Source organism: Oncorhynchus mykiss, chromosome 10 (genome assembly GCF_057628025.1).
Source record: "Oncorhynchus mykiss isolate SJ-2025 chromosome 10, ASM5762802v1, whole genome shotgun sequence".
Lineage (NCBI taxonomy): Eukaryota > Metazoa > Chordata > Actinopteri > Salmoniformes > Salmonidae > Oncorhynchus > Oncorhynchus mykiss.
This window is the reverse complement of record NC_143031.1, coordinates 36,221,147-36,242,919: the sequence shown is the minus strand read 5'-3', so window position 1 is coordinate 36,242,919 and position 21,773 is coordinate 36,221,147. Positions and strand designations below refer to the sequence as shown.

The following is a 21,773-nucleotide window of genomic DNA, read 5'->3' as shown; positions in this document are numbered from 1 at the left end:
CTAGCTACAGTAGCTTATTGCTGTGAATGCCAGTAGGCTAGCTAGTTAACGTTAGCTAAGCAGCTAATGATGCAGGTTAGCCTGGTCGTTGACCCTGTACATTATAACGTTAGCTAGTAGTTACCCAATGTAGCTAACTAGCTAGTTGGTAAGATAACTTCATGAACAGTGAGCTAGCTACTGCAGCACACAACGTGCAGTTGGTGATCACATAATAAGCTAACTAGCTAGCGGCGCACACCCAGCAGGCTGATTATGCTGGCACCACATTCTGATTCTTGCTACACGAAAACATTAGCAAGCTAGCTCGTTAGCCACTTTGTTTAGAATAGCCACCACCTGAATGGATTAACGAGCAAGCTACTGATATTTTAGGTAATACATGGTTCCTAGGCAGTTATCACTTTGTCTACACATTTTCTATCATCATAGTAATTATTATGGTAATCCCTAACTAGCTAGATAGCTAACGGTACTGAATTGAAAACATGTCGTCGACTGAGTTAGCTAGTATGGGGGCGATTTCAACTGATTTAATAATTGCCAATAATTGACTTACAGGAGCAGTTAGGGTTAAGTGCCTTGCTCAAGGGCACACCAGTTGGCATTGGTCAGTATTTAGTCTTCAAGCTCTCTATTCCAGTTTTGAAAATGTTTTAAATTGCCATATGAAAAAATGCTCAGAATGGCGTCCTCATAAAACAATAACGTCTTTTAGTTACAGTATTATATGCAGTGTTATTATTAGAGGCTGACATTAGGCTGTCTGCAACACACTGTACACATTATGTATATACTACTGTACACATTATGTATATACTACTGTACACTACTACTAACTGTACCAGCTATGATCATTTAGATAACTATTCACTGAAAATACTAGTATACTAGTCACTGAAAATAAACTAGCTAATATAAAGTTACCTTTTCCCCTTCTCTGTTCAGTGTACAACTATGTAAGAATCTTGCAGACAAAACCAATCATGACAGCATAATAAAAGGTATGTACTGCTCTGTGCTGTTTGAAAGAACAGTATGCATGTTAGTTTTGATACAATTGAGTACAATTGCTACATGAAATGAAGATGTACTATTCATTCAATGATGGGTTCTTGCTATGACAGGTGTCATCTAATGTTCTTATAGCATCATACCAAGCTTATATCTGAACAACTCTACGGTTGACTGTTTGTGAGTAGGTCTAATACTGACACATTGTATTGGGAATAATTCTCTTCCCGTTTGCCTCATCCCTTCATTCTTTAGATATACAGGCTGCTTTGTATGAACTCTGCTGGCATGTCGTACAAGGGAACTTCAAGCTGGACCTCGCTGCTAGCGTCCTCAGTGACATGATGGTATGTATGGCCTTGTTGAAGTCCTCTCATTGTCTGCAATGTCTGTCATCCCAGAAAACCTGCCATGCGTTTTGAGGATTTTGTGGCCTATACAATAGTCCTTTTAGTGAAAACATTGACTCGCACAGTATCTGGAGTGATGTGTATGTAGTTTTCTGGTTAGTAAAGACTACAGAATCAGCACCTGTCTTGTTTTTGTAGATATACAGTGCCTTCGGAAAGTAATCATACCACTTGACTTTTACAAAATGTTATGTTACAGCCTTGTTCTAAATTTTAATTATTAAAAAAATGTATATATTTCAAAAAGAAATTATGGGGTGGATCAGCTTTAGTAGATTGTTGCTTCCATCAATGTAATTGTCTGCACCATTTCCAATCCCCCATATATTTTTTGGGTATGTGTGTGTGTGTACAGTTGAAGTTGTAAGTTTACATGCACTTAGGTTGGAGTCATTAAAACACATTTTTCAACCACTCCGGCGCCGACGCTTCGTGTTCCTAGGAAACTATGCAGTTTTTTGTTTTTTTCCGTGTTATTTCTTACATCTTAGGTTTCATTACATACAGTCGAGAAGAACTACTGAACATAAGAGCAGCGTCAACTCACCATCAGTACGACCAAGAATATGACTTTCGCGAAGCGGATCCTGTGTTCTGCCTTTCACCCAGGACAACGGAATGGATCCCAGCCGGCGACCCAAAAAAACGACTTCGTAAAAGCGGGAAACGAACCGGTCTTCTGGTCAGACTCCGGAGATGGGCACATCGTGCACCACTCCCTAGCATTCTTCTCGCCAATGTCCAGTCTCTTGACAACAAGGTTGATGAAATCCGAGCAAGGGTAGCATTCCAGGGGGACATCAGAGACTGTAACGTTCTTTGCTTCACGGAAACATGGCTCACTGGAGAGACGCTATCGTAGTCGGTGCAGCCATCTGGTTTCTCTACGCATCGCGCAGACAGAAACAAACATCTTTCTGGTAAGAAGAGGGGCGGGGGCGTATGCTTCATGGTTAACGTGACGTGGTGTGATCATAACAACATACAGGTATTCAAGTCCTTCTGTTCACCTGATTTAGAATTCCTCACAATCAAATGTCGACCGCATTATCTACCAAGGGAATTCTCTTTGATTATAATCACAGCCGTATATATTCCTACCCCAGCAGACACATCGATGGCTCTGAACGAACTACATTTGAATCCATTTATCCGGAGGCTGCATTCATCGTAGCTGGGGATTTTAACAAGGCTAATTTGAAAACAAGACTCCCTAAATTTTATCAGCATATCGATTGCGCAACCAGGGCTGGAAAAACCTTGGATCATTGCTATTCTAACTTCCGCAACGCATATAAGGCCCTGCCCCGCCCTCCTTTCGGAAAAGCTGACCACGACTCCATTTTGTTGATCCCTGCCTACAGACAGAAACTAAAACAAGAAGCTCCCGCGTTGAGGTCTGTTCAACGCTGGTCCGACCAATCTGATTCCACACTCCAAGACCGCTTCCATCACGTGGACTGGGATATGTTTCGTATTGCGTCAGACAACAACATTGATGAATAAGCTGATTCGGTGAGCGAGTTCATTAAACGTGCGTTGAAGATGTCGTTCCCATAGCAACGATTAAAACATTCCCAAACCAGAAACCGTGGAATGATGGCAGCATTCGCGTGAAACTGAAAGCCCGAACCACTGCTTTTAATCAGGGCAAGGTGACCGGAAACATGACCGAATACAAACAGTGTAACTATTCCCTCGGCAAGGCAATCAAACAAGCTAAGCGTCAGTATAGAGACAAAGTAGAATCTCAATTCAACGGCTCAGACACAAGAGGTATGTGGCAGGGTCTACAGTCAATCACGGATTACAAAAAGAAAACCAGCCCCGTCACAGACCAGGATATCTTGCTCCCAGGCAGACTAAATAACTTTTTTGCCCGCTTTGAGGACAATACAGTGCCACTGACACGGCCCGCAACTAAAACATGCGGACTCTCCTTCACTGCAGCCGACGTGAGGAAAACATTTAGGCCCAGACGCAGGCCCAGACGGCATCCCCAGCCGCGCCCTCAGAGCATGCGCAGGCCAGCTGGCTGGTGTGTTTACGGACATATTCAATCAATCCCTATCCCAGTCTGTTGTTCCCACATGCTTCAAGAGGGCCACCATTGTTCCTGTTCCCAAGAAAGCTAAGGTAACTGAGCTAAACAACTACCGCCCCGTAGCACTCACTTCCGTCATCATGAAGTGCTTTGAGAGACTAGTCAAGGACCATATCACCTCCACCCTACCTGACACCCTAGACCCACTCCAATTTGCTTACCGCCCAAATAGGTCCACAGACGATGCAATCTCAACCACACTGCACACTGCCCTAACCCATCTGGACAAGAGGAATACCTATGTGAGAATGCTGTTCATCGACTACAGCTCGGCATTTAACACCATAGTGCCCTCCAAGCTCGTCATCAAGCTTGAGACCCTGGGTCTCGACCCCGCCCTGTGCAACTGGGTACTGGACTTCCTGACGGGCCGCCCCCAGGTGGTGAGGGTAGGCAACAACATTTCCACCCCGCTGATCCTCAACACTGGGGCCCCACAAGGGTGCGTTCTGAGCCCTCTCCTGGGCCACGCATGCCTCCAACTCAATCATCAAGTTTGCGGACAACACAACAGTGGTAGGCTTGATTACCAACAACAACGAGACGGCCTACGGAGAGGAGGTGAGGGCCCTCGGAGTGTGGTGTCAGGAAAATAACCTCACACTCAACGTCAACAAAACTAAGGAGATGATTGTGGACTTCAGGAAACAGCAGAGGGAACACCCCCCTATCCACTTCGATGGAACAGTAGTGGAGAGGGTAGTAAGTTTTAAGTTCCTCGGCGTACACATCACAGACAAACTGAATTGGTCCACCCACACAGACAGCATTGTGAAGAAGGCGCAGCAGCGCCTCTTCAACCTCAGGAGGCTGAAGAAATTTGGCTTGTCACCAAAAGCACTCACAAACTTCTACAGATGCACAATCGAGAGCATCCTGTCGGGCTGTATCACCGCCTGGTACGGCAACTGCTCCGCCCACAACCGTAAGGCTCTCCAGAGGGTAGTGAGGTCTGCACAACGCATCACAAGGGGGGAAACTACCTGCCCTCCAGGACACCTACACCACCCGATGTCACAGGAAGGCCATAAAGATCATCAAGGACAACAACCACCCGAGCCACTGCCTGTTCACCCCGCTATCATCCAGAAGGCGAGGTCAGTACAGGTGCATCAAAGCACCACTAACATTGAGTGGCTGCTGCCAACACACTGACTCAACTCCAGCCACTTTAATAATGGGAATTGATGGGAAATTATGTAAAATATATCACTAGCCACTTTAAACAATGCTACCTAATATAATGTTTACATACCCTACATTATTCATCTCATATGTATATGTATATACTGTACTCTATATCATCTACTGCATCTTTATGTAATACATGTATCACTAGCCACTTTAACTATGCCACTTTGTTTACATACTCATCTCATATGTATATACTGCACTCAGTACCATCTACTGTATCTTGCCTATGCCGCTCTGTGCCATCACTCATGCATATATCTTTATGTACATATTCTTTATCCCCTTGCACTTGTGTCTGTCTATAAGGTAGTAGTTTTGGAATTGTTAGCTAGATTACTTGTTGGTTATTACTGCATTGTCGGAACTAGAAGCACAAGCATTTCGCTACACTCGCATTAACATCTGCTAACCATGTGTATGTGACAAATAAAATTTGATTTGATTTGAAATCTTTTGTTAACAAACTAGTTTTGCCAAGTCCGATAGGACATCTACTTTGTGCAAGTAATTTTCCCAACAATACAGACAGATTATTTCACTTATATTTCACTGTATCACAATTCCAGTGGGTCAGAAGTTTACATAGAATAAATTGACTGTGCCTTTAAACAGCTTGGAAAATTCCAGAAAATGGTGTCATGGCTTTAGAAACTTCTGATAGGCTAATTGACATAATTTGAGTCAATTGGAGGTGTACCTGTGGATGTATTTCAAGGCCTATTTTCAAACTCAGTGCCTCTTTGCTTGACATCATGGGAAAATGAAAAGAAATCAGCCAATATCTCAGGGAAAAAAAATCGTAGACCTCCACAAGTCTGGTTCATCCTTGGGACTTTCCAAACACCTGTATAAACAATAGTACGTAAGTATAAACACCATGGGACCACGCAGCCGTCATACCGTTCAGGAAGGAGACGCGTTCTGTCTCCTAGAGAAAAAGTGAAAGTCAATCCCAGAACAACAGCAAAGGACCTTGTGAAGATGCTGGAGGAAACGGGTACAAAAGTATCTATTTCCACAGTAAAACGAGTCCTATATTGACATAACCTGAATGGCTGCTCAGCAAGGAAGAAGCCACTGCTCCAAAACCGCCATAAAAAAAAACGGACTACGGTTTGCAACTGCACATGGGGACAAAGATCGTACTTTTTGGAGAAATGTTCTCTGATCTGATGAAACAAAAATAGAACTGTTTGGCCATAATGACCATCGTTGTGTTTGGTGGAAAAAGGGGGATGCTTGCAAGCAAAAGAACGCCATCCCAACCGTGAAGCACGGGGGTGGCAGCATCATGTCGTGGGGGTGCTTTGCTGCGGGAGGGACTGATTCACTTCACAAAATAGATGGCATTGTGAGGATGGAAAATTATGTGGATATATTGAAGCAACATCTCAAGACCTCAGTCAGGAAGTTAAAGCTTGGTTGCAAATGGGTCTTCCAAATGGACAATGACCTCAAGCATACTTGTAAAATGGCTTAAGAACAACAAAGTCAAGGTATTGGAGTGGCCATTGGAGTAAACTAATAAACAATAACACTTAGGCTTCTACCTTTAGTTTATACATACTATACACATTTTACAGACACAGTCTATTTTACAATAGTTGTATTTTTTGTTTTTAGTCCTGGCCTTCCTCTATTTCTGATGTCGATCCAGTTTGATATCTATTTGTAACTATGCTATTTCACAAAATGTCTGAACCTTTGTTACCTTTTATCTTATTGTTATTAGTCACACCCTTCAGCTCCGTTCAACCCTCCCCTCTATCTCTGAACACCATCCATTTTGGATTTCTATTTGCCATATATTTTTCAACTGTGCTGTGATGCTTCACAAAAGTACTGAACCTTTCTATTCTCATAGCTTCTACAGATTGTAAATTAAAGAAACATTTTTGCTAAAATAGTAATTTATATTATTTATTGATTGACTATGACTTTTCATATAACCCAGCATTGCTATCTGCAGCGTTAGTTCTAGGTAAATGTTGCCATTCTTGGACCTGTGACCAAAAACGAGCTACATATGGACAATACCAAAATAAATTATCTAATGACTCTGCCTCCTTGCAGCAAAATCTGCAGAGCTGCAGAGCTCCCCTATATATATATATATATATATATAACATTCTATATGTTGCAAGAATTTTGTATAATTAAAATAGAAAAATGCAACGTTTTGAATCTCAATTCATAAACCATGTGCCATGGAATTGGTACGTCAAACTGTCAATTTTTTGGTCCTTAAATGAAACTGGTATATATTTTTGTTTATCACAATTTTCTTTAACCATTTTTGGACTATAATGCAGGGCCAACAGACAAGTTTCTTGCTTTTCTCCCCTTCTACTTTTCTCTTCCATTTTTGTGGTAGTGCTGGAATTAGTTGGTTGTAATTTTGGGTAGAGCAGACATTTCCATATGTCTGTGTTAGCTGCATGTGTGACAACTCCACCAGTCCTATTTATGATATCATTTACAAAGATTTTTACCCTTTAAAAAAAAATATAAATATATACACATGTTTTTTTTATCCATTAGTATATTGGAGTTTAACCAAAATATTTGTTGTATAATTTGTTCTGTCTTTTCAGGTGGATAAAACTGAAATTGTATCCAACAATCCTGTTTGTTTAAAAAATAACGATATTTTGGAGATTATTTATTTTCAAATAAACGAAAGTGAGCAGTTGTAATCTGAATAAAGGGAAAACGGCCATTCTTGAACATGGGGTGAGACATTCATACTAATTTACGAGAGAACCATTTCGCATTTAAGTATAACTTTTGTATGACTGATGCCTTTAGTGAGAGGTCATATTTGTTATATAAATAGGCCCTTTTAATTTTGTCTGGCTTGCCATTCCAAATTATTTTGACGATTGTTTGATCATATAATTTAAAAAGCAGGTCACTAGGTGTAGACAACCCTAAGCAAATAGGTAAACTGTGATATGACTAAAGAGTTAATCAGAGCGATTTTTCCACAAATAGACGAGTGTTTTCCTTTCCACAGTAGCAAGATCTATTTTCGCTAACTTTCTATAAAAATGTCTTTCTTTCGGGATATGTATACCGACCACATCCCCGTCAGACCATTCTATTGGTAAACTACACGGTATTGTAAAAGTAGAATTTTTTTTTTGTGATCCAATACGTAAAATGTATCATCATTTGGTTTTAATCCTGAGAGGTTAGAAAAAGTATCTAGATCCTCTGAGACTGTGGAGTGATTCTAATTGTGGTTTTAAAATAACATGAATCATCAGAGTACAATGACACCTTTTGTTTTTAAGCCATGGATTTCTAATCCCTTAATATTATTGTTGGATCAAATTTTAACAGCTAACATTTCAATGGCAATAACAAATAGATATGCCAATAGTGGACAACCTTGTTTTACTCATCTTGACAGTTTAAAACTTTCTTAGATGTAGCCGTTATTTACTATTTTACACCTAGGGCTACTATACAAAACTTTAACCTTTCTAGCGGAACCCCTCGACAACATTCTGCTGAAAAGGCAGCGCGAGAAATTCCAAAATATTTTTTAGAAATATGTAAATTTCACACATTAACAAGTCCAATACAGGAAATGAAAGAGAAACATCTTGTTAATCTACCCATCGTGTCCAATTTCAAAAATGCTTTACAACGACAGCACCACATGTTAGGTCATAGCCAAGTCGAAAAAACACACAGCCATTTTTCCAGCCAAAGATACAGTGCCTTGCGGAAAGTATTCGGCCCCCTTGAACTTTGCGACCTTTTGCCACATTTCAGGCTTCAAACATAAAGATATAAAACTGTATTTTTTTGTGAAGAATCAACAACAAGTGGGACACAATCATGAAGTGGAACGACATTTATTGGATATTTCTAACTTTTTTAACAAATCAAAAACGGAAAAATTGGGCGTGCAAAATTATTCAGCCCCCTTAAGTTAATACTTTGTAGCACCACCTTTTGCTGCGATTACAGCTGTAAGTCGCTTGGGGTATGTCTCTATCAGTTTTGCACATCGAGAGACTGACATTTTTTCCCATTCCTCCTTGCAAAACAGCTCGAGCTCAGTGAGGTTGGATGGAGAGCATTTGTGAACAGCAGTTTTTCAGTTCTTTCCACAGATTCTCGATTGGATTCAGGTCTGGACTTTGATTTGGCCATTCTAACACCTGGATATGTTTATTTTTGAACCATTCCATTGTAGATTTTGCTTTATGTTTTGGATCATTGTCTTGTTGGAAGACAAATCTCCGTCCCAGTCTCAGGTCTTTTGCAGACTCCATCAGGTTTTCTTCCAGAATGGTCCTGTATTTGGCTCCATCCATCTTCCCATCAATTTTAACCATCTTCCCTGTCCCTTCTGAAGAAAAGCAGGCCCAAACCATGATGCTGCCACCACCATGTTTGACAGGGGGGATGGTGTGTTGAGCTGTGTTGCTTTTACGCCAAACATAACGTTTTGCATTGTTGCCAAAAAGTTCAATTTTGGTTTCATCTGACCAGAGCACCTTCTTCCACATGTTTGGTGTGTCTCCCAGGTGGCTTGTGGCAAACTTTAAACAACACCTTTTATGGATATCTTTAAGAAATGGCTTTCTTCTTGCCACTCTTCCATAAAGGCCAGATTTGTGCAATATACGACTGATTGTTGTCCTATGGACAGAGTCTCCCACCTCAGCTGTAGATCTCTGCAGTTCATCCAGAGTGATCATGGGCCTCTTGGCTGCATCTCTGATCAGTCTTCTCCTTGTATGAGCTGAAAGTTTAGAGGGACGGCCAGGTCTTGGTAGATTTGCAGTGGTCTGATACTCCTTCCATTTCAATATTATCGCTTGCACAGTGCTCCTTGGGATGTTTAAAGCTTGGGAAATCTTTTTGTATCCAAATCCGGCTTTAAACTTCTTCACAACAGTATCTCGGACCTGCCTGGTGTGTTCCTTGTTCTTCATGATGCTCTCTGCGCTTTTAACGGACCTCTGAGACTATCACAGTGCAGGTGCATTTATACGGAGACTTGATTACACACAGGTGGATTGTATTTATCATCATTAGTCATTTAGGTCAACATTGGATCATTCAGAGATCCTCACTGAACTTCTGGAGAGAGTTTGCTGCACTGAAAGTAAAGGGGCTGAATAACTTTGCACGCCCAATTTTTCAGTTTTTGATTTGTTAAAAAAGTTTGAAATATCCAATAAATGTCGTTCCACTTCATGATTGTGTCCCACTTGTTGTTGATTCTTCACAAAAAAATACAGTTTTATATCTTTGTTTGAAGCCTGAAATGTGGCAAAAGGTCGCAAAGTTCAAGGGGGCCGAATACTTTCACAAGGCACTGTATGTCACAAAAAGCAGAAATATAGATAAAATTAATCACTAACCCTTGATAATCTTCATCAGATGACACTCATAGGACATCATGTTACACAATACATATATGTTTTGTTCGATAATTTGCATATTTATATCCAAAAATCTGTTTACATTGGCACCTTACGTGCAGTAATGTTTTGATTCCAAAACATCCAGTGATTTTGCAGAAATACTCATAATAAACATTGATAAAAGATACAAGTGTTATTCACAGAATTAAAGATAAACTTCTCCTTAGTGCAACCGCTGTGTCAGATTTCAAAAAAACTTTACGGTAAAAGCATAATCTGAGAACGGCACTCATAACCCAAAACAGACAGAGGAATATCTGCCATGTTGTGTAGTCAACAGAAGTCAGAAATAGCATTATACATATTCACTTACCTTTGATGATCTTCATCAGAATGCACTCCCAGGAATCCCAGTTCCACAATAAATGTTTGTTTTGTTCGATAATGTCCATTTATGTCCAAATACCTCCTTTTTGTTTGCGCGTTTAGCCCAGTAATCCAAATTCATAACGTGCGATCACTAAGAGCAGACGAAAAGTCAATGAGTTCCATTACAGTCCGTAGAAACATGTCAAACGATGTATAGAATCAATCTTTAGGATGTTTTTAACATAAATCTTCAATAATGTTCCAACTGTAGAATTGCGATGGAACAGAGCTCGCTCCTACGTGAACAAGCGTCACGAGCGCAAGGCATTCTGGCAGACCTCTGACTCATTCCCCTCTCATTCGGCCCAACTTAAAGTAGAAGCATCAAACAAGGTTCTAAAGACTGTTGACATCTAGTGGAAGCCTTAGGAAGTGCAACATTACCAATATCCCACTGTATCTTCAATAGGGAATGAGTTGAAAAACGACCAACCTCAGATTTCCCACGTCCTGGTTGGATTTTTTTCTCAGGTTTTTGCCTGCCATATGAGTTCTGTTATACTCACAGACATCATTCAAACAGGTTTAGAAACGTCAGAGTGTTTTCTATCCAAATCTACTGATAATATGTATATATTAGCAACTGGGCCTGAGTAGCAGACAGTTTACTCTTGGGCACCTTATTCATCCAAGCTACTCAATACTACCCCCAGCCATAACAAGTTAAGCCCCCGCCTTGTATATCTCACTAGGTCAGGGTATTTCAGCCTCTGTATATCCACTAATTCCAATATATCCATGACATTCATGAATTCCTTAAGTGCGTATAGGGGATAGTTTGTAATGTAATTTCCTTTACGGGCCATGGAGGTATTTACAACCATATTAAAATCTCCCACCATAATAAAGTCTAGTGTACATACTACCTCAACGACTCAGTGCCCCCGCACATTGACTCTGTATCGGTACCCCCCTGTATATAGTGTCTCTTGTTATTTTAGTGCTGCTTTTTAGTTACTTGTTACTTTTATCTCTTTATTCTTATCCCTATTTTTTAAAACTGCATTGTTGGTTAGGGTCTCGTAAGTAAGCATTTCACTGTAAGGTCTACACCTATTGTATTTAGCGCATGTGACAAATACATTTTTATTTGATTTAGTGTTGCTTGGTATAGTTGATAAATTATTATATATTTTCAAAGAAGCTTGGATCATTATTCGGATGGTATAGGTTAATAAGCCATATCTGTTTATGTTCTAATAACATACTTAAAATCATCCATCTACCTTGAGGATCTGTTTAGACAATTTGCACATTTGGATCAAAATTACTGTTAATTAATATCATCACCACTTTTGAATTTCTTTACCCATGGGAGAAATATATTCCCCCCCCCCCCCCCCCCCCCCAGTCCTTTTCCCACAAAACTTTATCTAAAATTGTTGAATGAGTTTCCTGTAAACGTCTCTTTTAGCCAGGTCAAATCGTCCTTTCTTATCTGCTAAGCCGTTACAATTATAACTGGCTATACTTATTTCACCAATTACCATAATGAGACACAAGTTTCAATTCTATTTATCATGATATATGTTTGTAAACGTACCATTAAAAAGTAACATGATGATTGAGTGTCTATATAGCTGTACCATGATATTTGCATTGCTACAAGGTAAATCTCCAATTGGTCCCCATTATTCCACCCACTAAAACCACTCATCATCCCGAGTTGGGTTGTCATCCCAATGCCCGGCAGACCACCCCCGATCCCCCCGGATCCCAGGGCCCCGGAGAGACTGGAACCCATCCTTTGAAATGAGCACACAGTGCCACCCACAGAACAGAAGCAGATCAAACGCACTTCCATCGCCCTCACCTCGATTTGTATTTTATATAGAGCCCTTAAAAAATATGTATTTTAAAAAATCCTGTTATTTTCAATAATTAGCCATTAATATTTGTAGTAATGTAGGCGGTTTATGCAAAGGATTTTTACCTCCCACCAGTCTCACCATTACCAAAATTACATTATGGCAAGCAATTATTGTGATTCATCATATATTGTCCCTAACATCTTTTACTCCCTCGCAACAGTTGTGGTACACACACACACACCACCCACACACACTACCAAACATAGTCTCAGATTCTCAACAGTTGCACCATCCCAGAGCCTAACTCAAGAAAGGTAGTGATTTACGAATGCATATAGAGTTGCAGCTGTTTGAGAAGGCAGGCAAAACTGAGCAAAAAGTAGGCAAAAATTAGTTGATTTGATTAACCATTGTTACGTCCTGGGTGATGGAGGTCAGATACACCCCGTTCCCCTGAAACACCCACACATGGTCCCCCGTTGTGACCATATTCTCAAGCATCTCTGTGCAGTCAGACCTTTGATGTTGTGCCACCATGGCCACAATAATATGCCCCCTCTCTGAATGTCCGAGTGACCCCCTGCCCATGGGTTACTGCAGCTAGTGTTGCCAGCACTGCCACTGCCTGGGTGGGGGCACCCCACCCGGAATCCACACCGGCGAGGTACAAGGTCATCAAGGTTCAGGTGGGTGTATAGGGTTGTGGACCGTTCCATCAATATAGGACCATAAATAAATTAGATGTATTATTTATTTTAAAAATGTAGTTCCCCATGATAGGACAATAAATAAATAAGATGTATAATTAATTATAAAATGTATATCCCTCACCTGCACAAAATCGAAAGCTCTCTCACAACACCTGCTCACAGACACATTGGTTCTGGGATATACAACCAGTTCCTTTCTCACTCACTTAACGCCACACTTTCCCAAACACCAAAAAACACACACCACCCATCTCAATTAGAGGTCAACCGATTATTGGAGGACCAACAAGGCCGATACTGATTAATCGGCCGATATTTATTTATTTATTTATTTATTTATTTATTTATTTATTAATTTGTAATAATGTCAATTACAACAATACTGAATGAACACTTATTTTAACTTAATATAATAAATCAATTTAGCCTCAAGTAAATAATGAAACATTTTCAATTTGGTTTAAATAATGCAAAAACAAAGTGTTGGAGAAGAAAGTAAAAGTGCAATATGTGCTATGTAAGAACATATGAAAGCTGGTGGTTCCTTTTAACACGAGTCTTCAATATTCCCAGGTAAGACGTTTTAGGTTGTAGTTATTATAGGAGTTATAGGACTATTTCCTTCTATACCATTTGTATTTCATTAACCTTTGACTATTAGATGTTCTTATAGGCACTTTAGTATTGCCAGTGTAACAGTAAAGCTTCCGTCCCTCTCCTCGCTCCTCCCTGGGCTCGAACCAGCAACACAACAACAGCCACCATCGAATTAGCATTACCCATGCAGAGCAAGGGGAACAACTGCTAGAAGGCTCAGAGCGAGTGACGTTTGAAACGCTATTAGCGCGCCCTAACTAGCTAGCCATTTCATGGGCCACTCAAGGACATTCAAAGCCAATTCTGCGTTGTCTTGGCTGTGTGTTTAAGGTTGATGTCCTGTTGGAAGGTGGACCTTCACCCCAGGTCCTGAGCCCTATGGAGCAGGTTTTCATCAAGGATCTCTCTGTACTTTGCTCCGTTCATCTTTGCCTCTATCCTGACTAGTCTCTCAGTCCCTGCCGCTGAAAAACACCCCCACAGCATGGGATAGGGATGGTGCCAGGTTTCCTCCAGGGGTGACGCTAGGCATTCAGGCCGAAGAGTTCAATCTTGGTTTCATCAGACCAGAGAATTTTGTTTTTCATGGTCAGAGTTTTTAGGTGCCTTTTGGCTATCACGTGGCTTCAGTCTGGCCACTCTACCATAAAGGCCTGATTATTTGAGTGCTGCAGAGATTGTTGTTCTTTTGGAAGGTTCTCCCATCTCCGTGAGCATTGGATTGTTGGTCACCTCCCTGACCAAGGCCCTTCTCCCCTGATTGCTCAGTTTGTGCTGGGCGTCCAGCTTTAGGAAGCGTCTTGGTGGTTCCAAACGTCTTCCTTTTAAGAATGATGGAAGCCACTGTCCTTGTGGACCTTCAATGCTGCAGATCTATGCCTCGACACAATCCTGTCTCGGCGCTCTACGGACAATCCCTTCGATCTCAAGGCTTGGTTTTTGCTCTGACATACACTGTCAACTGTGGGACCTTATATAGCCAGGTTTGAGCCTTTCCAAATCATGTCCAATCAATTGAATTTACCACAGGTGGACTCCAATCAAGTTGTAGAAATCTCAAGAATGATCCATGGAAACAGGATGCACCTGATCTCAATTTCGAGTCTCATAGCAAAGGGTCTGAATACCTATGTAAATAAGGTATTTCTGTTATTGTTTTTTAAATGTGTAAAGTTTTCTAAAAAACCTGTTTCACTTTGTGGTTATGTGGTGTGTGTAGATCGATGAGGAAAATAATTAATTCAATCAATTTTAGAATAAAGCTGTAATGTAACAAAATGTGCAAAAAGTCCAGGTGTCTGACTACTTTCCGAATGCACTGAATCAAGAGAACATCCCTGGTCATCCCTACTGCTTTTGATCTGGCTAACTCACTAAACACATGGTTCATTTGTAAATGATGTTGGAGTGTGCCCCTGGCTCTCCGTAATTAAATAAAACATTTATGAAATGGTTCCGTCTGATCCTGTTTAATATAAGGAATTTGAAAAGATGTATAATTTTAATTTGACTTTTGATATCTTAGTATATTTTATCAATTACAATTACTTTTGATACTTCAGTATATTCTACTCGAGTAGTATTTTACTGGGTGACTTTCCTTTCTCTTGAGGCATTTTCTTCTATTAAGGTATCTTTTACTCAAGTATGATGTTTGGGGACTTTTTCCACTACTGCAGACAAGGTACACTTGCACCTGTGCTAGAAGAAAACAGTGTTCCCTTTTGTTGACCAGCCAATTCATTAATCTCAGACTGAACCTTGTGCTTTGCTTGTAAAGAAAGCTAAATGACACGTATGGAACTTCTCTATCAGCAAACAAAAGTAATTGAGAATTTACCTTTTTTAATAATGTATGTCTTGAATGCTTCTGATTTCTTGTTTATTTCCAGGAACTGCGCGATGACATGCCATCCATTTTAGCAGATGTTTTCAGTATACTGGGTGGGTATAACTCCAGTTTGGGCATATTGTGACAGTCCTTTGCAATTTGTATGCCTAAATGTTTTTTTTTTTTTTAATCAGTTGGCGAATTACTGTAATGTTATCATGATATTATGTTTTAACAATTAATTTTTGACAGACATAGAGACCAGTTCTTTGGAGGAAAAAAACAAACGCGACCATTACACCCAGCTAGTGGGAGCATGTCTGGTAGGTATATTTCAAGTTTTTACTGCAGGTGCAAAAATATGTTATCTTGAAATGATGTCAAACTTTCACTAGGTGGTAGTATTGTTCAAACAAAACTCAACCTTTGTCTGTTGTATTTCCCATTGTAAGGCCAAAACACACAGTATTTGTTTCAAGCTTAAATAAGAATAAACCTTTTTTAATTGGCTCTGAATTTAGAATATTATAGTAATGTTTGATTCTCTTCACAAATGTTAAAGGTGCAATCAGCAGTTGCTACATCTATAATAAAACAACTTATGAATGATACTGTATGTAGAAGTTGATTCTTATATATATGGCTCATTAACTTTGTTCAACTGTCGTATCCCATCAGAATCCAAAATACAGTGGGGCAAAAAAGTATTTAGTCAACCACCAATTGTGCAAGTTCTCCTACTTAAAAAGATGAGAGAGGCCTGTAATTTTCATTAAATGTACAGCTATGTACAACTTCAACTATGACAGGCAAAATGGAAAAAAAAATCCAGAAAATCACATTGTAGGATTTTTAATTTATTTATTTGCAAATTATGGTGTGTTGCAGCTGTATAACCTTTTGAGGATTTTAGGACCCAAATCTTTTCAGTCTCCTGAGGGGGAATAGGCGTTGTCGTGTCCTCTCTATGACTCTTTTGAGTGTCAGCGTGGCAGATGTGTTGTTACCTACCCTTACCACCTGGGGGCAGCCTGTCAGGAAGTCAAGGATCCAGTTGCAGAGGGAGGTGTTTAGTTCCAGGGTCCTTAGATTAGTGATGAGTTTTGAAGGCACGAATGCTGAGCTCTGGTCAACAAACAGCATTCTGTTTTGTCCAGGTGGGAAAGGGCAGTGTGGAGTGCAATAGAGATTGCGTAATTTGTGGATCTGTTGGGGCGGTATGCGAATTGTAGTCTAGGTTTTCTGGGAGGATTGTGTTGAGCCATGACCAACCTTTCAAAGCACTTCATGGCTACAGTCATGAGTGCTATAGGGTGGTAGTCATTTAGGCAGGTTACCTTGGCTTTCTTGGGCACAAAAACTATAGTGGTCTGCTGGAAACGTAGGTATTACAGACTCGGTCAGGGAGAGGTTGCCAGTGAAGACACTTGCTTTTTGATTAGCGCATGCTCGTGAGTACACGTCCTGATAATCCGTCTGGCCCCGCCGCCTTGTGAATGTTGACATGTTTAAAGGTCTTACTCACATTTTGATATCATGTATGGTCAGTACTTGCATCCGTCGCTCTGTTTCTGAATTTAAGAGTAGTTTTTTTTACTCCAGCCCCATCCCTCAGCCCAACACTTTGTTTTTGTTTCAACTGCTGATTGCCGCTTTAAATTTGCTATCATTCATAACCATATAAGATATATTTACCAGTCTTTGTATGACACTTTTTTGTTTTCCTCCCGCCCTCTCTTTCAGTTATTTGTGCCAGATGCCATCCTGAAGGAGAGACTGGACCCAGAGACCCTGGAGTCCCTAGGACTCATAAAGCAAGCCCATCAGTTCAACCAGAAAATCGTCAAAATCAAGACCAAGCTATTGTAAGTGGAGCAGTGACTTACTTTCATATGTAAAAAGCAAAAATCTGGTAATGTTCAGTGTCAAAAGGTCAACAGCATAGTAAATTGGTCTGTCCAAGTAGCCAAATTAAAAACAGTGTTAAAGGTTAAAACCCACATAGTCACCCTCCAGAACCTGGGTTAGTTGCTGTTATCCCCAGGATAGATCAGGGCACATCTGTTACTCAGCTGGGCTGACTGTGCTGGAGAGGCTGTTAACCCAAGGTTGCATCTCCATCCCTGTTTTATCCACCTCACAGCCTGTGGCTGTAGTGTTTAATACGTGACTATTTACACTATAGGATGAAAGCTTTGCCATGAATGCCAGATGTAATTAATGTCAGCACAGAATGTAGATAATTGCATTACTTTAGTTGTTAATATTCTCTCAGGCTGTTGTTCAGACACTACTTTGTTGCAATACATGGTCATTCTGGCCATATATTGTTATATTACTCTGTAATACACTAGAGACACAATAAATAATCATTTCATTCACATTCAAATGTGGGCCTAAAATTGCCTCATGGTTGTGTAGTGTGTGGCCTCATATTATTTTCAACTCTGTCCCCTTAGTTACAAGCAGCAGAAGTTCAACTTGCTAAGGGAAGAGAATGAGGGCTATGCCAAGCTGATCACTGAGCTGGGCCAAGACCTCTCAGGCAACATCACTAGCCACGTCGTCCTAGAGAGCATCAAGTCCCTGATAGGTATGAAACCCCTCGTCTTTTTACATTGTCATCACATTCTCTACAGCCAAGACACAACTGCCCCTTGTGGCACTCTTTGATTTAGTGTGTTTTCTGTGACGGTTATGAATAATTTCTGAGATCAGCCCTGAAAGTAATGGAGATAAGAATTTTGGCAGAAGTGCTTTTTACAGTTTAAGTTGAGGATTCAAATGTTACCTGGGACATGAATAGTTGTAGAACAGTACCTGACCAGTTAGACTCCCAAATAGGATTTACATAACTTGGGTACCAAATATGGGATGTGTTATTTGGATGTCATTTGTACACTTACCCCGTCTCCACCCTGCAGGATGCTTCAACCTGGACCCCAACCGCGTTCTGGACATCATCCTGGAGGTGTACGAGTGTCGCTCTGACCAGGATGAGTTCTTCCTGCCCCTCATCAAGTCCTACATGTGTGAACCCCTCACCCTCTGCCACATCCTGGGCTTCAAGTTCAAGTTCAACCAGGTAAGAGAGAGCAGACTCCCCACTGGACATTGACTGTCTGCACTCTGCAGCCTGTCTGAAACCTGCCACATAGAAACTGTACAAATGGGTATTTGTGAGGAGCTACCTGCACAAGAAGCAGAGAAATCCATAAACAATTTAAATGAAAAGACTTCGAGGTCTTATTGATGAGAACATAAGTCTTGCCCAGGTTTGGAATTTTCTCCAGCTATTCTCCCTTGACCTGCAGGAATGAGGAAAAATGGTGCAGTCAGACCAGATGTGAATAGTAATGCTGCCCGGCACTGGAATACACACTTTAGCTCCAAGTTGGGGATCAAAGGACAGCCGAGTCAATTTCTATATTGATCTGTACTAGACCCCCCATCCGTTAGCTGTTTCTCAGTACATAATGAGTATTCTCTGACTGTTCTCTCCCCCAGGAGCCTAATGAAGAGACCCCTACTTCACTCTACCACATTGCTGCCGCCCTTCTCCACCACAAACTCATAGAGCTGGAGGACCTCTATGTGCATGTAAGCATCTCTCTACTCACACTTTGTGTCACGTATAAATATAATTTTATATACAGTGCATTCGGAAAGTATTCTGACACTTTGACTTTTTCCACATTTTATTATGTTACAGCCTTGTTCTAAAATGCATAAAATCGTATTTATCCCCTCATCATTCTACAGTATACACAACACCCCTAAATGACAAAGCAAAAACAGGTTCTTAGATTTTTAAATGCTAATTTTAAAATAAAATTATCAAACTGAAATATCACATTTACATTAGTATTCCGACCCTTTACTCAGTACTTTGTTGAAGCACCTTTGGCAGCGATTACAACCTCAAGTTTTCTTGGGTATGACGCTACATGCAGATCGTCTCAGGTTGAATGGGGAGCGTTGCTGACCAGCTATTTTCAGGCTTCTCCAGAAATATTTGATCGGGTTCAAGTCTGGGCTCTGGCTGGGCCACTCAAGGACATTCAGAGACTTGTCCCGAAGCCACTCCTACATTGTCTTGGCTGTGTGCTTGGGTTGTTGTCCTGTTGGAAGCTAAACCTTCACCCCGGTCTAAGGTCCTGAGCGCTCTGGAGCAGGTTTTCATCAAGGATCTCTGTACTTTGCTCCGTTCATCTTTCCCTCAATCTTGACTAGTCTCTCAGTCCCTGCACTGAAAAAAATCCCCACAGCTTGATGCTACTACCACCATGCTTCTCCATAGGATTGGTGCCAAGTCTCCCCCAGACGTGACGCTTGGCATTCAGGCCAAAAAGTATAATCTTGGGACCCATGAAGCGGATCACAATTGGCCCAGCGATGTCCGGGTTAGGGGAGGGTTTGGCCGGCCCTGATGTCCTTGTCCCATCGCGCTCTAGCGACTCCTGTGGTCGGCCAGGCGCATGCACTCTGACAAGGTCTCCAGTTGGACGGTGTGTACTCTGACACATTGGTGCGGCTGGCTTCCGAGTTAAGCGAGCAGTGTGTCAAGAAGCAGTGCGGCTTGGCAGGGTCGTGTTTTGGAGGACGCATGGCTCTCGACCTTCGCCTCTCCCGAGTCCGTACGGGAGTTGCCGCGATGGGACAAGACTGTAACTACCAATTGGGGGAGATAAAGGGGGTACAAAAAAATAAACATTTAAGAATGAAGAAGGCCACTGTGTTTTTGGGGACATTAAATACTGCAGATATTTTTTGGTACCCTTCCCCAGATCTGTGCCTCGACACAATCCTGTCTCGGAGCTCTACGGACAATTCCTTCGACCTCATGGCTTGGTTTTTGCTCTGACATGCACTGTCAACTGTGGGACCTTATATAGACAGGTGTGTGCCTTTCCAAATCATGTCCAATCAATTGAATTTACCACAGGTGGACTCCAATCAAGTTGTAGAAACATGTCAAGGATGATCAATGGAAACTGGATGCACCTGAGCTCAATTTCGAGTCTCATAGCAAAAGGTCTGAATACTTATGTAAATAAGGTATTTCTGTTTTTTATTTTGAATACATTTGCAAAAATGTCAACTGTTTTTGCTTTATTGTGTGTAGATTGATGAGACAATAATGTAATCCATTTTAGAATACGGCTGTAATTTAACAAAATGTGGAAAATGTCAAGAGGTCTGAATACTCTCCGAATGCACTGTATAAGGTTTAAGACTAACATTGTTTGTCCTCAGTGAATGCCCGATTGTGCAGCAGGTGATCCAATAAGAAAATGGAATCGCATTGTACTGTAAGCTGTGACCTGACATATGACTGAGTCTGTCCTGTCCTCTGTGCCTCTGCCTTGCCCTCCCAGCTGATGCCACTGGATGCCAGCATTGTAGAGGAGCACAAGAGAGAGATCACAGAGGCCAAGCAGATCGCCCGCAAGCTCACCATGGTGGTGGTGCCCTCCGAGAAGATGGAGGACAAGGAGAGAGAGAAAGAGAAAGAGGAGGAGAAGAACGACAAGGTAAAGCAATCTCATGACCATCACTCAACATATATTTCTACCATTGGAAAAACATGTCTGCACATTTGAGTTCTGCTTCTGTACTTAAGCACTACTTCCATCAAGTGTCCTTCTTTGTTTTCCATGATGAATCCCAGTCATTGTAAGGCTGCCTCAGTGTGTAGCTGAAGGCAAAGGAAATGCTTTATTTTTGTGTGTGTGTTAACGAGGTGCTAATCAGTGTCTGTCTGATACTGAGGACCACAGATAGACTGTACAGGCAGTGATTGATGGACCAGAGGAGGTCTGTTAGGTAGCGCTGCAGCGGTCAGGCCACAGACGTGTTAAACGTACAGACTCCACACGGCCCCCTTCTCCACCCCCTATCACCATCCCACGCGCTAACTCTAACGAATAGCAACACTGAAGGATTTTGTGGGCCATGTTTCTAAAATAACTCCAGCCTCCAGCCCAAGCTCTGGATTGTCAGATTGCATCTCAGTCAACTGGGTGCCCACGTCATGCTAATGCTAAATTGCGTGAATATCTGTTTCAACAATAGTTTTGCTGTGGCTTAAAAAACATTTCAAAATGAACCCCACGGTGTGAGACGAGGGCACATTTTGAGAATAGCCTGGTCGCAAAAAGAAGACAGTGTGACATTGAAGGAGCAGAATATCCGCTTGTCCTCTAGCTAGCTCTCTCATCCCACGGTCACAGCCTCTCCCTGACAGCACTGCCTTGTTACTGTGCTGTGTCACAGTTGGTTG

General features: G+C 41.3%; 1 protein-coding gene across 4 annotated transcripts in view; it reads left to right on the top strand.

Annotated features, from left to right (window-relative positions):
- LOC110533758 (THO complex subunit 2) overlaps positions 1 to 21,773 on the top strand; it is a 65,560-nt gene that overhangs the window by 526 nt on the left and 43,261 nt on the right. For all 4 annotated transcript variants that reach the window (XM_036990130.2, XM_036990129.2, XM_036990132.2 and 1 more), the window contains exons 2-10: positions 949 to 1,004; positions 1,270 to 1,361; positions 15,552 to 15,603; positions 15,743 to 15,813; positions 17,234 to 17,355; positions 17,950 to 18,083; positions 18,415 to 18,575; positions 18,998 to 19,090; positions 20,869 to 21,024. In XM_036990130.2, coding sequence (XP_036846025.1) covers positions 949 to 1,004; positions 1,270 to 1,361; positions 15,552 to 15,603; positions 15,743 to 15,813; positions 17,234 to 17,355; positions 17,950 to 18,083; positions 18,415 to 18,575; positions 18,998 to 19,090; positions 20,869 to 21,024 — 937 coding nt within the window. The remainder of the gene's footprint in view (positions 1 to 948; positions 1,005 to 1,269; positions 1,362 to 15,551; positions 15,604 to 15,742; positions 15,814 to 17,233; positions 17,356 to 17,949; positions 18,084 to 18,414; positions 18,576 to 18,997; positions 19,091 to 20,868; positions 21,025 to 21,773) is intronic.